Consider the following 24,438-nt stretch of genomic DNA (forward strand, 5'->3'; position numbering starts at 1 on the left):
ACGCTGCGCGGCCCCGCCGCAGGTCCCGGTTGCATCACCCGGCGTGAGGGCGACAGGGGGTCCTTTCTAGAGCTGCCCCGTGGGGCGCCTGACTCGTGGCTGCCCCGCTACGGGACTCTCGGCTGTCCCCGGAGCTGATCGCGGTTTTTTCTTGAGCTCGGTGTCCGCTCCTGAGCCGGCCGGTGCCGCGCTTTGGGCCGGAGGCTGCCGGCTGGCAGCGGCGGTGCCGAGAGGAGCCGGCAGTCAGGCGGCAGCGCGGGACTCCTCACTTCCTACTCGGGCCAAGATGGCGGGGGACGAGGCGGGAGTGACTCTGGGGCAGCCGCACCTCAGCCGGCAGGATCTCGGCACCTTGGTGAGCGCCGCCCGCGGGGCGCCCAGGAGCGAGATCGGGCTCCCGGGGCTCGGTAGGGGCCCCCTGGGAACAGAGGGGGCGGGCGGGCTGTTGTGGGCGGGTGGGTGGGGGATGCGGCCCCAGGTGCTCCGAGGCTTCTGCTGGGCCCCACCGCGGCCGATGCGTTTTGGGGGGGCGCGGGAGGTGCTGACGCCTCGGGGAGCCAAATTCAGCGCGCTGGGGGCAGGGGGACGCGGGCGCGGGGCTGAGCGGCGGCGCGGGGAGCAGGTCGTGCCGGTCCTGGTGGCTGTAGGGCGCCCGGGCGAGGCGCTTCTCCTCCCCGTGAGTGCGAGGCTCAGCGGGTCAGCGTCCCGCCGGTGCGGCTGAAGCTTTTATGGCTCACTGGTGGGTGCAGTTTTCCTCGTGTAAGGTGTGCCCTGTTCTGTGGTATTAAAGACTCTTCCCTTTCCAAGCAGAACCATTCATTTGAGATGTGTTTCTCCAGCAAGCTCGAGGGGTTGGCTACCAGCCCTGTCTTGGTTGGTTTGCTAAGAAAATTTTCTTGACTATTAGCAACTACCGAGAAATACCAGTTCTACCTACCACTGCAAGTAGTTGCAGTGGTCTCCTGCTGTGGCAGCCTTGCCTGTTAAATATCTCGCCTAGGCTGCCTCATTTATTATACTTACATGCTAGTCTAAGTGTGTATGTAATGTATATTTCAAAATCAAGTGTATTGTAATGTCAAGAATCCTGTTGCTATGTCCCCCGTGTTTAAACTGGAGCAGCTTCTTTGTCTTTACAGTAATAATGTTCGATGTTCTTCGGGCTTGAGCACGGGAATTCCCTTGTGTTACAGCAAGCGTGTATTTCAGATAGTTTCTTTACTTCCTGTCATTGTTGACCATGGCATTTTCTAATTGGAAAAGGCACAGATAGACACCAGCTGGAAGGTCAGCAGGAATTACCTTTAAGGCCTGTTCTGCCGGTCCTTGAGTGCTTATGGCTGAGTGGAGTTTCTTGCTGAGCAATATCCTTATACCAGTCTTGAGGAAAAAACTCCATGCGTGCATGATTGTGTGCGCCAGGAAGAATTCTCCTGGTGGCAGGAATTGCATCACGCTGAAATTCTGGTCGCCCGGCCACATGGTGCCATCTGCAGGTCACGTTCCCATTGCTGGGAAGTCATTTTAAGTTCCATATACGAGAAATACAAATCTAATTGTGTGTCTTAGGTGTTCAAAACTTGCTTTAAATTGAAGATGAACATTTTATTCATGTCATACTTGAGAACTGAATGAGTGAACTTACGTTTTTACACAGATGTGTTTGATCATTTTGCACAGAACCTTCATGTAACAATGTAAACACTATGTGATTTAATGTTTGTATTATTTGTATCTTAAATTTTGTCTTGTACCAAGGACTGTTCTGACATCATGGATCTTTGCTAGAACGGAGTGGCTCATCCGTATGAAATCAATGCAGGATGGATAGTAGCTTTACAAAGGAACACTTCAGTGGATTTCAACACTTGTCCATTATTTGGACAAACATCTTTAAAAAAACCTAAGCAACTCTTTCAGTGTTGTTTCTTTATCTATATAGAGTGTATTTGTGCGGGTTTTGTTTTGCCAGTGGCTACCAATAAGTTCACACAACAGATTATTTAGGACAGCAGAATTTTTGTCTGGTATCTAAAGCAGTAATAACAATATCTGGGGTAAAAAAATAGCCATTAAAAAGAATAAAAAACCATAGTGCTAATGAAACCTCTGGACCCACTGACTCAAAAGTATTAGTTGTAATTACATATTGGCTGTAATGGAACCTTACACCGATTAAACAACTGTTTATTGACAAAGCTTTGCTTTTAAAATATTAGTGCAGTTCATCATGTAGACTGTTGAAAATTAATTTGCCTGTTATGTGTAATTTAGGTTCAGGGGTAGGTAAGGGCTTGGGGTGTTTTGTTAGAAGCTTCTTTTGCGGTTTCTTCTTTTGTTTACTCTCATCTTTAGCACTTTGCAGCCAAGACTGATTTGCAGTCAGGGTTTTGAATTGTAGTCTGTACTGATTCACAAGCAGGACTTGGTTCACTTTTGGTCGTATTTCACACATTTAAAAGACCGAAATGCACATATTCTAACTGGATTTTGATTAATAGAGCTCTCAGTTAATTTTTAAGTTTCTAAAATTTTAACTTTCTAAACATTTATATACAAGATGAATAAATTCTAAAATCTCCCTTATACAGGATGTTACCAAGTTGACTCCTCTTTCACCAGAAGTCATCAGCAGACAAGCAACAATTAATATAGGTAAAAACAAACTTATAAAAAGGAGGGGTGGTGCATTAAGGTGGCTCTTCTTAGTACTTGTGCAGTAACAGATGGTGCCTATGTGGTAACACTTTCAAGAAATTTGTACAGAAACAGTTACATAGTAGTTTTAGAGACTTGTCAAGCCCTTTTGACTTGAAAATCACTAATTTAACTTCAGGAACACAGCTGAATGGCATGGGGAATAGTTGCTAAAACAAAATTTGTTTTACCGTGGAATAAAGCATTTAAATGAGTTTCATTAAAATGCAAAGATCTGTCCATTGGGGACACAATTTCTGGTCTTGTTTGTTTAAACAAATAGATTACAAATTCCATGTGGACTTACTGTCTGTAGAGAATTGGGATAATTGTGTCTTGATTATAGTGGAACATTGCACAAAATTAAACTGTGGTTAATTGACAAACGTTTCCTTTAAAATACAGGTACAATTGGTCATGTAGCCCATGGAAAGTCAACAGTAGTCAAAGCTATATCTGGAGTTCATACTGTCAGATTTAAAAATGAACTGGAAAGAAATATTACAATCAAGCTGGGTTATGCTAATGCCAAGGTGAGTCATCACTGTAAATGAAGCAGCTATTTTGCTAATATATTTCAGGAGGGATGTAAGATTACAGATAACTAACCCTTGAGGAATTAAACCTTTTTTCAATTTTTAAAAATCACAGATTTACAAGCTGGATGACCCAAGCTGCTCTCGACCAGAGTGTTACCGATCCTGTGGAAGTAGCACGCCAGATGAGTTCCCTACAGATATTCCTGGCACCAAAGGGAACTTTAAACTAGTCAGGTAACTGCTTCAAATTACTGGAGTAAATTGTATTTACTTCCCTTTGTATGAAAACAGGATTGAGCTGTGAGCTGAATAGGTTCTGGCAGACTACACATTCTTAGATGAGGCACCCCTGGGCTAAGGCATTGTCTAAACTGTCCTGAATTCATTGGTGGTGATGAGCACTCCATGGTACAACACAGCTATGTCTGCTGTCCTCAGCTACTTGCAGGACTTTGAAGTTAAATATTTCTGCTATTAATATAAGTACATTTTAAACCACCAGATTGAGAACTGAAGTGAACCTCACAAGCGCATCTTTAAAGTGTCTTTTGAAAGGGTGATCTTTGTTAAACTTTTTCTCCCTAAGGGCAGAGTTTCCAAAGTTTTTTAGATGAATAAATGAAAGCCTGATGCTTAATATGAGGTCACTGGAGGCCAAGTGTTCCTTATTTACTTGATTTCTGATAAAGTATAGCACAGTCTGTATGCAGTGGTTATGTGGGTCTACACAATGATTGCTCAAATGAGAGTAGTCATGAAGACTGTTGTACAAGATTCTTAGTTTGTGTTTATGATAAAATACATGTGGGCCTGTAACCATGTGTCTTTCCTTTTCTCAGATTCCCAGCAGAGCACTTGTACTAAGATTAACTTCTGGTGGAGTGTGACAGGCAGGCAGCCATTGTGAAACAACTGGTTAAAAGCTTTGCACTCTTTATTGTACTGGTTATTTGCTTGTAGTAGATTTCTAGCATCATCAGCAAAGCACCAAATTAGTCCCTTGCTTTTTGATGGCCTGCCACTAAGATAGGTTCACTAGATAGGTTCAGGAAACAATATAGGGAATCAACTCTCTTGATCTGCACAATAAAATCATGAGGTTGGAAATGTAACATCAAGTCCATAGACAAATCTTTGAAGTGCAGTTATAACCATGTAATTAAAGATGCATAATTTCCTAAAATTGAAGAATGAGGGATGCCTTTTAAAAGAGATAAGAGAAATCCCATGTGGTGTGTTGGGATTTGGGTTAGCGATGGTGGGTTGGTTAGATTTCGGGCTTGTATCCTGGTGCATTTAACTCTAATTTATGAGTAAATTGGTGAAATATTAAAGAGGTGCTTAATGTGGATATGTGATATTAAATCTTCAAACTCAGAAAAGGTATTCAGTAGCTGTTCAGCAGCATTTGTGTTCTTTAAGAACTTTTTCGAAAATACTGTTTTAAGGATATTTTTAACTTCTATGTCTGTCTAATCACTGACATAAATCAGTCAGAGGAATTGTTGATAATGGGCTTTTGGATTTCTCTTTCACCTTCTCCCACAACAGGCATGTCTCTTTCGTGGATTGTCCTGGCCACGATATTTTGATGGCTACCATGTTGAACGGGGCAGCAGTAATGGATGCAGCTTTACTGTTGATAGGTAACAATTGCTACCCAAAAGCACAGCTCCATTTCATAGTAGCATGAAGCAACTTTATATGGACTTTAAAATGTCCTGGGATGTGGTGAGCAATTTAAACAAGTGAATGCTTTTGAGATGTGTTAAAGAAAATAAAGTGTTGCTGCAATGGCAATGTACTCAAACAAGCTGGCTTATTTTAATCACACCTATCTGTACTCACTAGTCTAGTAGCTTGCCCCATTGATATAAGACAGGTAATATAAAACCTTGTAGTAGTACAGTACTGTAAGTTTTTTATCACTTGATGGAAACAGATTAGCTGCATTTCGAGTTTCTCTGAAGGTGCCGTTTTCTTTAAATATGCATGTAGTCTTTGCCATGTAGTAGAGTTCACAAACAGTATAAACAGTAAACCCGGATAAATATAGGCAAAATTTAAGTACAGGAGATTTAATGAAACCCAGACAACTTTTCTGATTTGCAAGCAATAGAAAGTGGGTAAAACTGATTTTTCTATGTCTGTAGAACATTCTAATGTTCTGTAGTGATACATAGCAATTATCTTACCTTGATAGGATATGTCAACAAAAGAAAAAAACATTTCAGATACTGTAATTTAAAGTCTGAGATAGATGATGAACCATCATTTCTTCTGCCTGGTTATCTCTAGAAAGTGTGATAGACCAAACTTCAGACAAGATTAACCACCATAATGGCACTTCAGCCAATGCTGGCTTCTTAGCTGAAATCTAAACCATTCTGATAGCAGCCCTATTCACATACTTGATAGAATTATAACAGAGTTTGGGGATCTTGATATTTTTATTGCTTTACTGATAAGAAAACGTTAAGATATTTCTTGAAAGGTAGTTTGTCTGCTATGCTACAGTCAGCACTGAGGTATTTGAGGAGCTAAAGGATGGAGTAAACCAAGCTAGGTATTGGTATCTTTAGATATTTTAGGTGGATGTTCCTAGTGGGAGCAGGTAGAATGGGGGAACCTCTCTGTCAGCCTCTTATTTGTCCTGCATTGTGGAAGGTACAGCCAGCAGCTGTAGGGGAGAATAGGTGCTTATTGGTTGCTTCACATGTGGATTACTGAGAGACAGCTGTCTTTTGTTTGTTTTTTTTTGTTCTTACATGGTGATAGTAGATGGAAGTAGATATCCTAACTGTAGGAGTTTTGTCTATCTTTATAGTTTCTATATTCTAGTCACTTCTCTTCTTTCAGCTGGTAATGAGTCATGCCCTCAACCTCAGACCTCAGAACATCTAGCTGCTATAGAAATCATGAAACTGAAGCACATTTTGATTCTACAGAATAAGATTGACTTGGTGAAAGAGAGCCAGGCTAAAGAACAGTATGAACAGATTCTTGCATTTGTACAAGGTAAGTTTTCAAGAGCAGAAATCCGGTTAGTGGTGGAAATTCAGTGTTGAGACATGGACAGAGTGGTTTTCTGTATCTTCATAGAAAAGCTTATCTTAGCGCTCGTATACATGGTCTGTTAATGTGAGACCAGCAGACCCTGGCAGTTGTGCTTCTTGCCTGTTTGAGCCTGCTTGCATACAGTAGTGTTATAGCTCTAGGTCAGAGCTCTAGATGTAAAACTAACATCAGTCACTCTTACCTAGTAGCTTGTAGTGGATTTTTATGATTTCTTCCTGGAGTGCTTCTTTGATCGAGATTTCACTGTGATTTTACTGCAGTGCAGGAGAAAAGGACACTCTACTTGTTAGGGACACTTTGTAGGTTTAAATGTATTAATTTTTTTTTATCTAATGACAAAAGATTGCTCTTTTATTTGTCTATGTAAATACAGTTTGGGCAGTGTTATCCTACTCTGTAAAAGTCTGCTCACCTTTATAGTACTTCGAGTTTTATCTTTCCCAGGAGCTTCTGCTGTTTTCCCTGTTTATCTGCAGTAGGTGGGGTATGTGACAAGCTGCAGAGCTAGATTGTCACCATCAGAAGTTGCCAGTGGGACTTCTTTTTTCCCATTTTTTTTCTTTTGTAATTCATAATTGTTGTCTTGCAGAAGCTGTTTGTAACTGTCAGAGTAGCTTGATGTGTAAATTTGGAGTTTGAAAACTGGAGTTAACACAAGAAACACAGACATATTTAAAACTAAGGATATCTAACAAACCTGGATTACTAAATGCATTCTTCTGTAAAATAGGGGTTTTTCTAAAATATGTATTTGTATTGCAAAATTTGAAAAACATAAATCATTAAATTAACAGGAAATTTAATAATGAAATCTGACTGTAAAATTTACACTGCTGTCTAATACTGAGATATTGATTTCTCTTAGGAAATCTTAAAAGTATTTATGATCACGATGTAGGAAGGGAATTCTTCCTTAGAGTGGAAGATTATTTTGACAATTTCAGAATGCCTCAAAAAGTAGGTGTGGCTGATGTGAGCTTAAATACTGAAGGGAAGGATAGATGCTCTGGTGTTGCTTTGGTAAATACACATAGAACATGCCACGAAATTCATTAGTATTTTTAACAAGGACAGAACATACTAATATTGGTCATATTAAGGCTTCATGTTGAACTTGATTTTGTTTTAGGTACAGTTGCAGAAGGAGCTCCAATAATTCCAATCTCAGCACAGCTGAAATACAACATTGAGGTGGTTTGCGAGTACATAGTGAAGAAAATCCCAGTCCCTTTGCGAGACTTCACATCGGAACCCAGGCTCATTGGTATGTAAATGCTCAGGCCCGGGTGTCTGTGGCCAAACATTTTCTGAATGTCTACACTTAGAGTAGCACATGCTGAGTGCCCTAAACAGAGCTGGGTTTAAAAGGAGTATTTAGGATGCTCTTATTTAAAAATTGCATGTCTTCTGAGAGCTGTATTGTTTGCTTACTGTTAGTTGCTGTTGGTTTTGTGTATATTCTGTGTATGTGACAGCGCTGAAATGCCATTAAAGTTTGAAATTTGTCTGTATGTTAAAAATATCCTATCAGTTGCTATGAATTTAGTTTTGATTTAACAAAATATTGGCAAACTGATGAATTTGATAGTTAAATTATTTCCATAGAAATATTTTGGGTAGCTTGGTTAAATCTTTTGTGTTAATCTCCTGTTTCCTGGTTATAATTGTCAGAGTTTCAGTTCTTGTCCAGCATACTATGAAGTGTAGTTCCTACAAGGAACTTGCCTGTTTTTTCCAAATAATCCAAAGGAGTCCTACATTGCATAAATGCATAAAAATTGACCATGTTACATCAAGGTTACAGTGTTCAACTATAAATACATCGAAACAGAATTCTGGTAGTCACAATTAATATTGTGAATATTGAAGGAGTTTTATGAAATGGTTGATTGTTACTTTCTTTTTCAATATCTTTAAGTTACTTTCTGCTATGCAGGAGAAGTCTTATGAAACATTTATATATATGAGCAGTTTAAATTGTTTTGAGAATAAAATTTTAAAAATTAGTGAAATAAAACTATGTCTGCCTAAAAATTTTGAATAAAATATTGATTGTTCTGGTTTTGTAATATTTATAAATATGTGTATCCTTTCATAAGCACAGAGAAACAGTCAAAGTTAATAAAGACATTGTTTAAAAATCTGGTAGCAAATATAAACCTGCCTATGATCTTTTCAGTAATTAGATCTTTTGATGTCAACAAGCCTGGCTGTGAAGTTGATGACCTTAAGGGAGGTGTTGCTGGTGGCAGTATTCTAAAGGGTGTTTTAAAGGTAACTCTTTCTTGACTGAAATTTGTATGATAATGAGTAGAGTTTTTCCATGCTTGCTACAAAATGTATCTATGTAATTGATTTTTTTTTTTTTAACTTGAATGCAGTCACATGGCATTTACTCTTTCTGTTTATACTTCATTTTCACTTTACAATTTTAAAATACCAGAACAAGAAGCACTGGTTTTAATTTTTAAAGTCTTAACTTTTTGCTGCTAATAACATTTAATCCCTCACAAAAATGTAAGGAGCTATTTTTTTTCTGTCCTACCACTTCCACTTGCTGAATTATTGTGTGGAAGAGGAGAGCAAAAGAACTTTAAAAGCATCTTGGAAGTGTGTATGGGTTCTCACAGGTCCTACTTCTTCATTGAAGTGTTCTGTTTATTTTGCTTTTTTTATTTTGCTTGCTTGCCAGCAATAGACAGAAACTTTAAATGATTGCTTTGCTAGGCTGGAAAGCAAACTATGTCTTTGAACATTTATGCAGCTTGCACTTTCTCTGGTTTGCAGTGCATTGATATCAGTCAGTTACACTGATAGAATTAACTCAATTTTTCTCAGTGCTGAAATATTTCTAAAATAAATACAGGGTTTTTTTTTTAATTTAATTGTTGGAATTATTGCTGATAAAGATCCTTTGCTAAAGCAGTTTTACAAATTGTATGGAAAAGAAAATCGGTTGTTAGGTTTGCTGTAAGCATCGTTCAATTTGCAGCAAAAGGTGAAACAGGAATTCTTCAAGTTCTACAGTAGCCCAGAACCAAGGACTTGTATATAAAGTAGATCTTGGGATATGTGAGTCTTACCTATGACTAGTCAGCTCTGTGTTCCTATGAAATAATCAGTTAAACATTTCTTCATTTTTGTCATTAGGTGGGCCAGGAAATTGAGGTGCGGCCTGGTATTGTGTCCAAGGACAGTGAAGGCAAACTCATGTGCAAGCCAATTTTTTCCAAAATTGTGTCACTCTTTGCTGAACACAATGATCTACAGTATGCTGCTCCAGGAGGCCTTATAGGTAACAATATTCTCTCACGGAAAGATTAATTTATTCATGCTTATTGAAAACACTTGGTTTAATTCAACAATGAATTTCAGCATAATTAACAAAATTACCATGAGCATTTTTAGATAATTCATATATGTAGAGAGAGACAGGGTTGGTGTGAAAAATGGATATTTAAGAATTAAATAATTTTCCTGAATGTCACTGGCCAATGCAGACCAGCTTGCACTGTTAATTGTACCAGTTTTAACAGCAGAATATCTCTTCATCTGTTTAGACAGAGCTCACAGTCTTGCTGACATTCTGAAAGTGCTGTCCAGGTAATAGGGAATTCCCAGTACACTTTCTTTTTTTAGATCATCTTCAAATATTTTAGCACATAAAAATGACAGCTACCTTTCAGTTACTCCTTCTGACTTCCCTTGTTGTGTTGTAGGTGTTGGCACTAAGATTGATCCCACTTTATGCCGAGCTGACCGCATGGTGGGCCAAGTTCTTGGTGCAGTTGGGGCACTGCCAGAAATATTTACAGAGCTGGAAATTTCCTACTTCTTGCTGAGACGACTCTTGGGTGTGCGCACTGAAGGAGACAAGAAAGCTGCAAAGGTCTGTGCCCTTTCTTCTGTTTATCCTGGTTTTCCTTCCTCTGCTAATTTTCATTAATGAATATATTGCTTTGGTCATATAGAATTTTTGTCTCAGTGTTTATATAAGCTTGTCACAAAACTCATCTGCTTGTTTAATACTGTAGAATGGTTTTCAGAGGAATATAAATTCATATCAGTAATTTAAAGTAGCATCAAGTATTTATGTGTCATATATGTATTTTTCTAAACATGCTGGAAGTTGTTTCCTTTCGCTGTCATCCTATTCATTTGTACCATAATTAGTTTTACAGTGGTACTGACCTACTTCCTACTGACATGCTTTTTGTAGGTTTTTTTCACTGAAGAATTTTTTAAATTTTAAGTATTTTTTAAATACTCTGGTTGAAAAAAGCAACTTGAGGCACAGCACAAACTTGTGTAACACAATGTTTTACACAAATCAACCAAAGATCATAATTTCCCCTTTTGGCATTTAAATCTATAAACTGCTTAATGCAACAGTGAGTAAAGTGCTTCAGCGCTCTCTTATGCCTACATAAAAAAAATAAATTATTTCACAGGATAAGGGAAATGAGAATACACCATCCTAGTAAAAACAATCTGTATAACATCACAGTTTGTAACAATATCTCTGATTGTGTAGTTTATAGAAAATGTAGATAAATCCCAAGAAAGTACATCATACCAAGAACCTCAGAACTACATGTATAACATCTTTTATGTATTTGTCCTTTTACATACAAAACTTTTATCTACTGACACTGCTACCCATAGCTTGTGTGTGTGTATTTATAGTATTTCTCAGCTGTATCTTTTTTTGTGGCATGAAGGTAACAGAAGTTACTTGGTACTGTCTGTGTTATTTGCTTTTAGTACTAAAGTTTATGTTTCAGAGTTTTGTATGTCTGTCTTCAGGTGCAAAAATTATCGAAGAATGAAGTTCTAATGGTAAACATAGGATCCTTATCTACTGGAGGGAGAGTCAGTGCTGTAAAGGCTGATTTGGGGAAGATTGTGTTAACTAACCCTGTATGCACAGAAGTGGGAGAAAAAATTGCTCTGAGTCGAAGAGTTGAGAAACACTGGCGGTAAGTTGGTGCAAAGTTGGTAGAGTATGTGGTTGCTACGTTGTTGAACAAAAAAATACGTGAATCTGATTTTGTACTAGAATAGGTAAGTGTATGTCTGTTTTAAAAATTCTTCTGGATTCTCCTAACACATTGGCACTATAGTTGTGGAATGCTTCATTTCACTGCTACCCCTTTTTTAAACAAACACTATGATCGGGAGGGTACCTATTAGTTAACAGACAAGGAAACACTTGAGGTTCGTGTTTGTTGCCCAAACTGCCGAGATGTAAATTGAGCTCAGTAGGGAATCTTGGCAGAGGAGCTGGGAAATTCTCATAATGTTAAGCCAAATAGTCATCTTTATGTACACCTCAGTGGTTTTTTACCTGTGGAGCTGCATGTGATTTCTCATGCAACCTGGAAGTAACAGCAGGGGAACAGAGGAGGGATGTTTGAGTGTTTTATGTATTACAAGCACAGAGGAAAGAATAAAGTGTCAACTGGATTGACCCATTCAGATTACAAATATAAAATGTCTGACTGCACAGAAGCATCTGGAAGCTGAAAATTATGAACAGAATTGGTTGGTAATTCATTTTATCGCAGTGCTCTCTTTAGGTGATTACACATACTGTACTTGTCACGTGTTTCATAAGACTGGATTGATAAGAACATAAGAGAATTTAGATTTGTTGGCTCTGCACAGCCCTTGTAGTATGAGAGAACAGAGCCATTTTTACAAGAAGCCTGTACTGTATAGAAAGGAACCAAGCTTTAAATATCCGTGGATGCATGTTTCTCTTTCAGATGACAAGAAAATGTAGACAGGAATTTAGTGCTTGCTGTCTCAGAGCAAGATGACAAATTAGGGAAGAGATTATTCTTTGAAAAAAAACCCAAGGCAAAACATAACATGTCTTGAACAGGAGGAAAAAAAAGGCAGGACCCAAATTAAGTCAGGTAAAGCAAAAGGAAGAGGAGAAACTATATTGGAAATTATTCTTTTTTTTTTTTTCTTTAAGCTGTAGATTTATAGCCTGTGCAAATTTTAATGTGTATTTTGTTGCTTCTGTAGATTCCTTCCCAGTTAAAAAACTTGACCAAATTTTGCCCAAAAGCCCACCTGTCTCTGGATTATGAGGTGGAGAAATAGTGGCAGCCTGCTGTGAAGATAGTTATTGAAAAGTTGATTCCTATGCTGTATTAAAAAGATAAAGACAATGTAAGGAAACTGAAAGTTGAGAAAATGGAAAGAAGGCAAACTGGGAAAACCAGCATAATAAAACTAAATCTAATTGGAGTAAAGATAATATACAGTTGGTACTGTGAAAAGGAACTTGCAGCCAGAGACAATAGATTACTGAAAATACAGAAGAAGGTTCATAAAGCAAGAAGAAAAAGGGGTATAAAATAAAAAGGAAATATACAGAGGCATAGAGAGAGGTTAAAGAGCAAATGGGATACACCAGTGATTCCAAGGATCAGGGAATTCAAAGATGGTCAAGTTATGACCTATGGGTATGGTATTAAAAAATGGGAAGTGCTGCTCTGATAAACTTCAGTTCCTTTTTTGGTGTCTCAAGACAGGCTCTACTGCTTAGCAAGGTAAACTGAGATGCACGTGTGGTTTCTTACCAGAAATTGGAGAAGTTTTGAACACAGTCTTACTAATAATATGAAATACCTGCTGACTGTGGAAATGGATACATTCTGAATTTCTTTGTACAAGCATATTTTTCTGAGGCAATAGTGGCCTATAAAAAAGGCCTTCATTTTCCTGAATGCAAATAGCAGCACTTAACCCAGAACTGAGTTCCCATCACTGGCTACCTGTTCATTGAGTTACAGCTGTTTGTAATCTTACAGAATTTTCATTTCTCTTTGAAAGTAATGCAATACTTCAGACACAGGTGAAAGAGATCAATCTGTGAATAGATTTACCATCCAACAGTGCAACATAAGTTACAATATTTTCAGCTTCTGTCCAGGAGTACATCCTTAGCTGGTTACAAATATCCTCTATCCTTTGCCCTTTTCTCTTCCGTGTTTCCACTAAGCAGGTTTAGGTCCTGTAGAGTGTTTTTGGTGGGAGACAAGTGTAGAAAATTCAAAATGTAAGAACTGAAGGCATAAGAACAGAAGGATGTTGACTTACACATATTTCAGGATATTTCTGACTACTAGTAAAAGTAATAAAAACTTTTTTTTTTTTTGCAGTTTAATTGGTTGGGGTCAGATCAGAAGAGGAGTGACAATCAAGCCAACTGTTGATGATGACTGAAGAACAAAAGAGTGCTTCATTTTTAGAGATGAAGTGCCTATTTCTATTTTGGAGGGGGCGTATTTTCACAGTGGAATTGGAAGCTGTGCAAACAGTATCTTTGAGTTGTATGGCTGTCCTCATACGTTTTATTGAATTTTACCCTCTTACTAAAATACTGGTCACTATCACCATTAAAAGTATAAAAGAATTGGCATAGAAGTGGGTTTCATCATCCACATTTTAGTAGAAATTAATTGTACATGTCTCATGGCATGTCTAATTTATGTTACTTTGTGTTTCAGACATATCTGTTTAATATCAGTCAAACCAGCCCCAGTGTAACACACAAACCATAAATCTGGTATTGAAATAAAATATTGCTTATTTTCATTAATTCATACAGTTTTTCTGAGTAACAAAAGACTGCAGTGGTTGTTCAAGTACAAGAATTAAAAGCAAGCAACCAAACTCTTCTTGGAAGACTAGTACGTTTTCTGCACAATTTATTTGTTTAGACAACTGTTACCAACAAAAAACTTTATTCCTTTGTTTCTATGGTTCTGATATTAGGATTCTAAAGTATTATGCTTTGTAATTAGGATGGCAATATTGACTGACTTGAATTTGTCATTTCTGATATTACTACATGTTTTCTTAAATCCCCAAAGAAAAACTACAAGTAAACTGGATCTGAACTGGCAGTACTGGTTTTGGCCTATTTTAGTATGGATTTATGAAAAGAATGTGATTAATTGGAACATAACTTTGTTATCATGGAACTCTGGAGGGGGCTACCTGGGAGTTCTTTATGCAGTAGGAGTAAACTACTTCAAAATTATGTTGAGCAAATATAAAATGTTGGGAAGAGGCTGTAGAAAGGAATGATTTGGGATGGGGACCGATTAATGGTGGTGGAATTGTGAATATAGGATGAGGAGAAAAGGTGTAAAACCACTTTTGTTTAGCTACTCTGAATCATATGCCTCAGGATAAAACATAATGTAATAAACTTACTGTAGGGTGCTAATACTTTATCCCATTTAGATTTCACTCCTTTATTTGTACTAATATACATAGTTCTAGCTGGTTTATATATTATTTAGCAAGTCATGCTACTTAACATATTTTGGTACAAAGTACTGTGTGTTTTCAAAACTTGGTTTTATTCAGTATCTTCAAGGGCTTTCTAAAGGTGAATACAATTTCACTCATCAAATTGGACTTTGATGAAACAGCTTGCATTTTGGTCTTGATTTCGCACTGTATATGTTCCCTTACTCTGTCTACATTCCTGTACTCAGTTTTTCCATTTGTAAAGTACTACCTCACATGGCCTTGAGAGTAAATACATTAGTTTTTGAACAGTGCTTTTCCATTTTAAAAGCAAGAGTCAACTTTAGTTCTCACTGACTCTCCAGGTACTTGACCAATCTTAAACATGTGTTTCAAGGATTGCATCTTCCATGCTTTGGCAGCTCCTTTCAGTAACTGAATTCTAGGAACTTGGATAAACTTAAACCTTGCCTAGTCTGATGCCATGAGGGTGAGCATAAAAGAGAATGTAAGCTGCTGCAGAGTGCTTGCATGGCACCAGCTCCAGGGTGAAATTTAGTGCCAAGTCCTTTCTCAGAGCACTGCAGCTGTGGGTCTAATGAAACACATGTGGAGAAGCTTCTGAGAAGCTGGTTAAGCACCCACAGACATTCAGATATTTTGGAGGTTGTGTCTCTCTTGATCGGCAATTTAAAGAACACCAGTGCCATAATCTTGCCGAAATTGTGCATCGACCTGCTTTCCCAGTGGCTTTTCCAGGCAAGGTGAGGCTCTCACAAGGATCACCTCTTTCTACACTGTGCTGTATATCCTGTCACACCAGGATGAGGGCCTGGAGGACAGATCGCACACAGAGCTCTTTTTCTGACACCAAAAATGTTAAATTTCCTCTAACGGAAAGTGAGTGATGAGTAATGGGATTTTGAGACTGCTGAATACATGGAACATGTCTCTGCAGCATTGGAGAGCCAAGTGAGAACAGTGTAAGTGCAAATACTTTGTGTGCTGATGAGCGTACCACCCCCTCCTCAGGCACTGAACTGTGATGCTGAGATGTTGAATGATAAGAGAAAGCAATATCATGTACAGCTAAGGAAGTTGAAAATTATTTTGATTTTCTTGGCCAGGATGAAAATAGTGACAGATGCATTGTGAGCTTTCTCACTTTACCAAGGATTTGCTTCAGAGTGATTTTATATTTTTTACCCTTTTTAGGTCATATTTAGCTACCTGAACAGAGGTGTGCATTTGCATTTCAAATGGGTTGGATACACAAATATGTAGATCCCTTGTACAGTGATACAAAGTTGAAGTGTTGTGTCAGTAGCTGTTTCTGAGACTTCAGTGTGTATTTGGGAAATGCCATTTCCACCCGAATACCAGATTTTGTTCTGAAAGGGTGAAAAAAACCTTTCAGTTAATACCTTTGCTGATTTGGTCCTAATATAACCGAAACCCAAAAACATTTTAAAATTATGTTTTTATTGCATTCGTTTTGTAGCACTTTCGAAAGTGCTTCCTAGCTCACTGCTGCAGAAAGGGTTCCTGCTGTTTTTCCATGCTGAGTCATGTGGATGAGCCTCCAGACTGCCGGCAGGAAAGGTTTAAACTTCTGTCCCGGTCCAGTCTCCCATCAGTGCTCCGGCCAGTGTAAAGTCCCAGCCCTGTCGCCCCTGCCGTTCTGGGTCATTTCTTGCTGCCAGGCCGGGGCTAAACATTTATAAAGTTTCAAACGCCTGCCCTCCCTTAACCACTCCCCCCAAAGCACCGACTGCCGGGTCCCAGCTCCCGCCCCTCCTGGCCATGGCGTAGCCCATGGGCATCCACAAAGTCCAATTGCCCTTTACTGACATCACCGGACCCTGTGGGCACCACTCCTTACTCATCAGTTCTTCCACTGCCATAATTCTTTTGGCACAGTTGGCTTAATGGCTGATTTCACTTTCCACAGTGCTAAAATTACTAATGTGCTCTGGCTTCATGGTGCTGCTTTTGATTCTGTAAAACTCCATCTGTACGTGCTCTATACATCTCCAGTCCATCCCAGTGGTGTAGTAAAAGTGCATGTTTCATACTTTCCAGACTAAAAACCCTGCTGGAATAACCATTTTTACAGAAATTTTGGTTTATGGTGAATAACGTAGCAGCTGTAACAGTCAAAAACTGTAAGTGATACAAGTATGTAAATAAATTCTCCTTTCTAACCCTGAAAGGATTGAAAACCAACCAAACAAGTCTCCTAACATGGGCACTATATATGCAATGAAGAAAGAATAAATTAGCAAGAGAATTTTGTTACCAAGGAACATCTTGTTCAAGGAATTACCTCAAATATTTAAATAAACACATATTCTTCAATGTCATCAATAAAACTTCTATAAAACAAGGGACTAGAACACTGTGCTCAAACACAGATGAAAACTGTTGAAGTAATGTTAATATAAGTGATATTTACTTGTGTTGAGGAAGGCTTCATTAAGAAATTGCAGGCTATGCATTTATAAAAAACAAACTTTTCAGTTCAAACAGTTTCTTTCTAAAGCCTAGTATACTTTTTTGAATATTTCATAAAGTTGAGGGAAAAACAAAATTCGCTGAATTAAGTCTCATGTTACACAATCCTAAGGATTCATATGAATCAGGGCACCAGCTCTCCCTTTTTGCCTCTGTGTGGGCATTTGTAAAGAAATCCAACATATTAGAATGGATTCGTTATGTTATTTAGAAAGCCTCTTCCCCTGCCAAACATTACACTTATTCTATGTTTAGTTATTTTTGTTTATTTGGTGTTCAATGAAGACCTGAAAAGTGTTTTCTCCTGCAAATGCGCCTTAAGGTTCTCTGAACTCACTTTCTTCCCAGTTTTTGCTTAATCATCTATTTGATTAGGTAATCTATTATGTATCTCGAAATCCTTCATTTGCAACATTATCCTACCTACCACACAACAGAGTTAAGTCTCAGCTTTTCCAAGTTTTCATTCAAGCAGCTTTTTTAACCTTGGTGACTAGCACTGGGCATACAGAAATAGAACAATTTTTTGTACTTTTTCTTGGCTACTGCCAAAATGCTGTTGATAACAAAGTTTAGCAACAATTACTTTTATTTCCTTAAATTGTCTCCCATTTATTGTGTTGGCAGTAATTGTATACAACCTATTCCTTTAAAAATCTAACATGGAGTCATACTTCACAAGAGGTATGGGGGTATAATTAGTCCTTCCACAGCAATCACAAGCATTCACATATTCTCCATATGGTTTTGGCTCCTTGCCTTCTGCCTCACTTTAAACACGCCGAGCCAGCAAACACTGGTACAGCCCCATAAACCATGTACTTGTGTGCTTCAGGCACACAGATTGTCCTGCTAACACTGCTGGGACCATTGTGCACTTGAAGGTGAGCTTGTGCTCTAAGTCCTTTGGAAACTGGGATATTGATTTATTTCAATTTTTCTGAAAGCTTAATTCCTCCTTTAAATTCCTTGCTACTTCACACTGTTGCTGTTCTAACAATCTGTGTGTTCATGCTGGGAATTTATTTTTGCAGTTAAAAGCTGACATTTTCTCTTTGAAAGCATTTTGAGCCTTATGGAAAGGTGTCTGTTTTGACACGTAACATCACAGGAAAGTGGACCCTTGGAACGTTCCAGAGCAACCTGGCTGCTTTATGGGCTGTGAAAGCTGCTCCAGGCAGAAGCTGATCACCAGCTCCATCCATTCAAGGGGAGTACAGTTAATGTAGCTACAGAAGAGTTCTGCTGGAAATAACACAACTGTGAACTGACAAACCCTAAAAATCAGTGTTCTCCCATTAAAGTCTCCCCAGGTGGGTCCCTCAGTGTAATGGTTTGGCTTGTAATGTCCTGTTCTCTTGTTAAACGATTTACTAGAGAAACAGGGAGGGGCTGTTTCTATTTCAAAATACAATGCTTATATAGTCACCGAAGCAGATAACCCTCAGGGCAATCTACAACTGTATCAGCCGAGAAAAGGAACTCTTAACACTTCAAATTTTCTCTACCCTTTCTTTTTCAAGATCCATCAGTGCTGACTTCTAACAATGTATCAGGTTGAACATTTACCAGTGCTTTTACCTTTGTTACATATACTCACCAACATCTCTAGGCCTATCTTTGATTCATGAGCAAACAAGATTACATGTGATCTTACAGAATTATGGAGGAAAACATGGATTTTTTTTTTACGTCCACCCCCCTCCCCGCCCCCAAAACCAATGAGAGTTCAAACTAAGAGATGGTATTTGAAATTACAGAATAAATAATTAACCACCCTACCTAATTAAAAATTCCTTTAAGCTTGCACAGCACTTAATCTGTGCAATAAAATTGTCTGTGAAAGCCTTTCTTTAACAAAAAAGTGCAACTAAGTATTAAGAAGTCTGCTGAATATTTGTAAACCAAGATATGTCAGAGATTTTAATGCAGAACTTACCAGTTCTCCACAGGATGCAAGGGACTCCTCCTCAACACAAGGACTACCCTGATGTTTAAATGTAAGATCTGTTTTCAGCTTCTTTTAATTTAGCTTTTCAATTTAAAAAAAACCCAACCAAACAAAAAAACAAACAAAAAAACCCAAAAAACAACAACAACAACAACAAAAAACCACAACAAAACAAAAACAAAACAGAACCCACACAAATAAAGAAACAAACAAAAAACACCTTCCTCTCTTTTTTCCTTTCCTTTTCTTTTTGCTTTTTCTCCTTCTTTTTCTTTTCTTATTTTATTCTTTTCTCTACAAGGGAAAATAATCTGCATTTTCATCTGAGGCAGCTGAAAAAACTGTGTCTGGAGTCTTCACAAAAAATTCAGTTTGAGGCCAACACCCCTTAGGGAAAATTTCAGACTTGTGAAAGCTGGCAAAGTTTTACGAGCAACTGAAAACCCATACAATGCAAAATGTCAGACAGCTTCAAAGTAAGTGACATTACACTGCAGATTGCTGGTATTTTTAAGTAGAGAAGTTATCTGAGATACATCCAGCTGTAGAGATTTTATACTGGCCTTACAATATTTTCACTGATTGAAACCTATTAGGTCAGTTCCGACCGACTGACTTTGTATAACTGAGACTGAAAAGACATTGACTGAATGTCTGGACCCTCTTCTGATCTTTCTCTAACTATCTAACTATCTTGTGTAGCACAGCACAGACAGACCAAGCACAAGAGCCTTGCATTCCTCTTCTGGGTTCCAACACCATGGGATTCTTTACACCAGACACAGTTGTCTAAGATACATGATAATAATGGAATAAAAAGCATGTCAGTCAGTCATCAGCCTGGTATATCTGAAGACATTTTTAAATATTTTTCTTTTACAAGTAGGAACCATTAGAAAGTTTAAGTTCAAATACAGTTTTCAGACCCCAAGCAACAAATAAGATTCTCTGATCATGTTTCACTGTTTAGTTTGTGTATTTCCCACTCCTTTGCTATCCAATATTCCAGCCTCATCATGAAGAAATGTCTCCAAATGAACACTGCCATACTTGTTTCACAGATACTCCTCCAATATCTTATTTTTCAGGGTTACACAGATCCTAGCAATGTCTATGTTGAGGCTTAGTAAAATTATGTCTTACAATGCCATGAAAACCTTCTTTGAAAGATTTTTTGCTTTATTTAATGAGCATTTTTAATGTCAATTTCTTCAAAAGAATTTTGAAACACACAATTGTAAAGGTCAATCTTTCATTACTTCATTCGTTGCAACTAGTTTTCTCATGAAAGAAAGTATTTCTTAGAGCTTCATTCATCTTTCTTTGCCCTCAAGCCTTTGGGTCCCAAGCATTTATGGCTGTCTGTATGCATGGGCAGTTCAGTGCACATCCCAACTCTGGTTGTCTAAATTCACCCTAGAATTGGAGACAAGTGTATATGACACTTTTGTCCCCGTCCATCATGGGCTGAAGCGAGTGGGTGGCTTTGTCTGCATGTATAATGTTGGCTGTAACACGTCTCAGTGGCCAGCCACTTGTTCTGACAGACATCAGGCCAGATGCTACCCAAAACACAGGCATTGTGACAGTCTGGGCCCCTTTCCAAGCCTTGTTTCCCAGAAACTATATGAAGCTTCCTGCCAACACCAAGCCAGTTCTTTCTTCAGCTCTCTCAGGGAGTACCCCGAATACCAGCAGTAACCAGAAAAGTGCAGATGGATGGGTCAAAGCCCCTTCTCAGGCTCCCAGGGGACGGTGATGGGCAGCACATCAAGTGCAGCAGTCTCATGCTTGAGCTCCATGGTGAAGATACTGCCTGGTGGGAGCAGGTCTTGCAGCAAAACCAGGACTGGCAGTTGCTGAAGCCAGAGAACACAGTAGGTGACTGTCCTGGAGTTGTGTGTCTTCAATGAGGCAGATAACAGAAAAAGCTGGGGAACAGGGAAGCCCCTACCTGTGAGGAGCTTGCCACCAATAATGACAAACAACCTGGTGCAGTGAAAGCTTCCCTGTCCATGGCAGGGGGTTTCAATCTAGATGATCTTTAAAGGCTCTTCCAACCCAAACCATTCTGTGATTCTGTGAACTGTGCTTTTGGAGAGGAACACAAGGTTATAAAGCACTTGCCACTTGGTGTCTATGGATCACATGCACTGATCAAGAGCTGGGCAGTTTTACAGTCTTGGGATCTCCTACCCAACAGAAAGATTAATCACGTACACCTCTCATTCCCCTGTCCAGCATGAAGGCCAAGCCCTGCCTCCTTATCGCTCCACAGCTTGAGCACCTCATGTTTTTTTGGTTTGACTGCACCTCTCTCCTATGCTGTGATTTTGCTTAATTCCATGATGGTTCTTTAGCCATAATATGGTGCAACACTTGGTACCATGGATAAAACACCCCGTGAATTCCAGGTAACTTGGTCTTCTTCACTTGTCTGTTGGGAATTTCAAGAGGTTCTGCTTTATCCACTGAGATTTTGTGCATGGCAACGTCCCTCTGTCACAGCAGATAGCAATAGCCAGTGCTGCTTTGGGGGGTTGCAGCAACTCTTCTCACCACAATTTTTGCTCAAGGTGAGAGAAGTTAAGGAACCGTCTTTTCAGAGCCATTTTAGGCACAGAGGCTATGATTCAATTATTCCTGCTGCATTTCCTTCTGTGGGTCACAGCCCATTCTTCATTGGTCTTGCATGGAAACTCTTGAAACCATCTAGCCTAGGACATTTTTTGTGAAGGACCAAATGGTTGCTAAGAGATAATGAAAGACTAGTGATGGCAATATGTGCTCATGGTGGCCATAGAAAGGCCCCTTTCTAAATCAGCAGCAAAAGCAACCAGGAATAGGGTGTCAGTCTGCCATTAAAGGCTTGGCAATATCAGGAAATATCAATTCTGTAATATCTGAGAATGAAAAGAAGAAACAGGCATTGCTGTCTGAGAGCAAGCACCTCAGCATGGACGCTAGAGGACTCTACAGCATTCACTGTCTCCACAGGCTTGTACTGTATAATTACAGTAATTTAACTTACAAATTAATGTCTGGACAGTTCTTGAGAAATTCTAAACAGTGCTACAAAGACTACAAAATGGACAAGAAAATCTATTGTCTCTGAAGAGTAACTAGGCCTGGGCATGTCTTGACAGAGCAAAAAAAATTAATTCAAACTATTCTTAGATAGGAAACATCAGTCTACTAAAAAATAGGATTCCAAGAAATTACATTCCTCTAGACACCTCTACCTGCTTCCACTTGTGAAAGGTCAGGGGAGGATTGTAAAAGATGGCCTAATATCAATTTCTCTATAGCATAATCATTACATTTCATTCACTCCTTTGTGAACCAAAGGACTTGGGCAGAAATGCCAGGAAGTGCCATCCAATCTGGAGGTGAAGGCATTGAGGGGAGGAAGACCATCCCATTGATTATGTTTTGCCTGTGGTTGATCACCATTTATTACTTAGGAAGCCAAGTCCTTTTTTTTTGTTTGAATCTATCTTGTTTAAACTCCAGCTATCCATGTCTCTCTTTAGACTGAAGTGAATTCCTAGTACCAGGAAAGTACTAGATGATGCATGTCTACTTTTTTTGTTCTTGTTGGTATTAAACAGCTAAAGACTTTTTAAGCATCCAAATTCTTCTATAATTCTTTGTGGCCTCTCCAGTTTTTGGTCTATTTAAAAAACACAGCCCAGCAGATATAAACTCACCTTATTTCTACTACTTGCTCCACTGTGAGCATCCCCAAACAGCACCAGCCCTTTTTGTCCCACATGTATATGAGGCTCATTTTGAGGTGTCCTGTGATTAGGTTCCTTTAGTCTTTTCTGAAGTTTCTGCTTTCCAGGATATTCAGAAATATCCTCTAGGTACATGATTTGCATTCATTATTCCTAGACACTTAATTTTGCACTTGGACAGATTAAGACATAACTTATTTAAGTGGTTCAATGTACAGAGTAATCCACTCTCTGTGAAATAACGCACTCTGTTTCTGCATTATTGTCTTTTCCTCATCATCTGTATGTATTTATTCCAGCAACTTCACCACAGGCACAAAAAAACCCAGGGATGACTCTATGATGACTTCTGGATCACAATGGAAGTTTTGGGCCATAACTAAGGTTTCACCTCTTTGAACAATACAATTGTTTGGTTATTTCTGCAATGTTATGTATTTCTTCACAACTGTCAGTCCATCAGCTTTTAAGCCATTTAACATATGATACTGAAAGTGAGACTTGGTGTGTGCAGTGTGAAGCACCTTACCCAAGTCTGCTCCATCTACACAATTAATATTGTGCTGAAGCTTCTCACCTACACAAGTAATAAAGTTTGATGCGTCTGCCAAGATCATTTTTTCCCTAAGCCACACTTACTGGTACTAGTTACATTTCTACCCTTTTATTCCTTATGAAAGAAATCCCATGTTGTCTTTTCCATTATTTTGAAAGAACTGACTTTAACATGACAACCAGCTTATTACCCAACTCAGACAAATGGGCACAGGCTGATATCATCCTTTCTGAAGTGGCTCAAGCCTTTTGAGATTTATTGTTCTAAATTAACTAGCTACCTCCTCCACTGACAAAGGAAGGTAGGAGTGCATTTTAAAGCACATAACTCCACACTTCCTTGTACTTTTATTTCTCACTAGGCATTTCCAACTGATTAGTGACCAGAAACACCTTAAGAGGTCTTGTTGCACTCAATTTTAAGACTTCAGGGTTACCTGGATCTGCAGATTAAACTACCAATAGAAGGACTGCTTATCCCTCATACGTCCTTCATTCTGGGACATATTTTTACAAGATTCCTTTTCAGTGTAACTGTCCCGAATACATTATACATGAAAGTCAGCAGCTACTACAGTCATGAAGTAGACATTTATACTACTGCTAGGAACAATCTTATTAATCCTGCTTACTCCTTCCTTTTTAGTCCAATGACTGCAGGTAAATATTGGTGCACTTGCAATATTAATAACAATCAAAAGAGAACATTAAATCCTTAGGTTAAATGGCAGTATTTCCTTCTTATAGACAAGCTTCAAACAGAAGCTAGAAGACAGAAAAATTATTCCAGAATTTCCATAAGAATATATTAACAGGGCACTATTATGGGAAAAATTAGAACAATCCCCCTTCACTTTCTTTCCTACCCAACCTCTATCACTGTGCTTGCATAGGAAGAACATGAAAAGATAACTTCAGCAGGTTCATGTTTACTGTACAGCGACGTAACCAGCTCACAACGAAGCCTCATCACCAGCTGAGGGGGTTTGTCAAGGTCAAAAAATGATTACTGAAACATGATCAGATAACTGGGTGGTAAAATAATTCTATTTCATCTATTTCACAGATGAAGAAGCAAACATATGTA

General features: G+C 38.7%; 1 protein-coding gene across 1 annotated transcript; it reads left to right on the forward strand.

Annotated features, from left to right (window-relative positions):
* The first annotated feature begins 5 nt into the window (after window positions 1-5).
* On the forward strand, window positions 6-14,239 carry EIF2S3 (eukaryotic translation initiation factor 2 subunit gamma). The gene is made up of 12 exons (XM_014879749.2): window positions 6-355; window positions 2,592-2,655; window positions 3,103-3,230; window positions 3,349-3,470; window positions 4,788-4,882; window positions 6,096-6,254; window positions 7,444-7,578; window positions 8,494-8,588; window positions 9,465-9,609; window positions 10,034-10,203; window positions 11,121-11,293; window positions 13,493-14,239. Exons 1-12 carry the CDS (start codon window positions 287-289, stop codon window positions 13,554-13,556), a joined length of 1,419 nt encoding a protein of 472 aa, XP_014735235.1. The 5' UTR covers window positions 6-286; the 3' UTR covers window positions 13,557-14,239.
* Window positions 14,240-24,438: the final 10,199 nt, after the last annotated feature.

The sequence above is a fragment of the Sturnus vulgaris genome, chromosome 2 (assembly GCF_052056855.1).
Source record: "Sturnus vulgaris isolate bStuVul1 chromosome 2, bStuVul1.hap1, whole genome shotgun sequence".
Lineage (NCBI taxonomy): Eukaryota > Metazoa > Chordata > Aves > Passeriformes > Sturnidae > Sturnus > Sturnus vulgaris.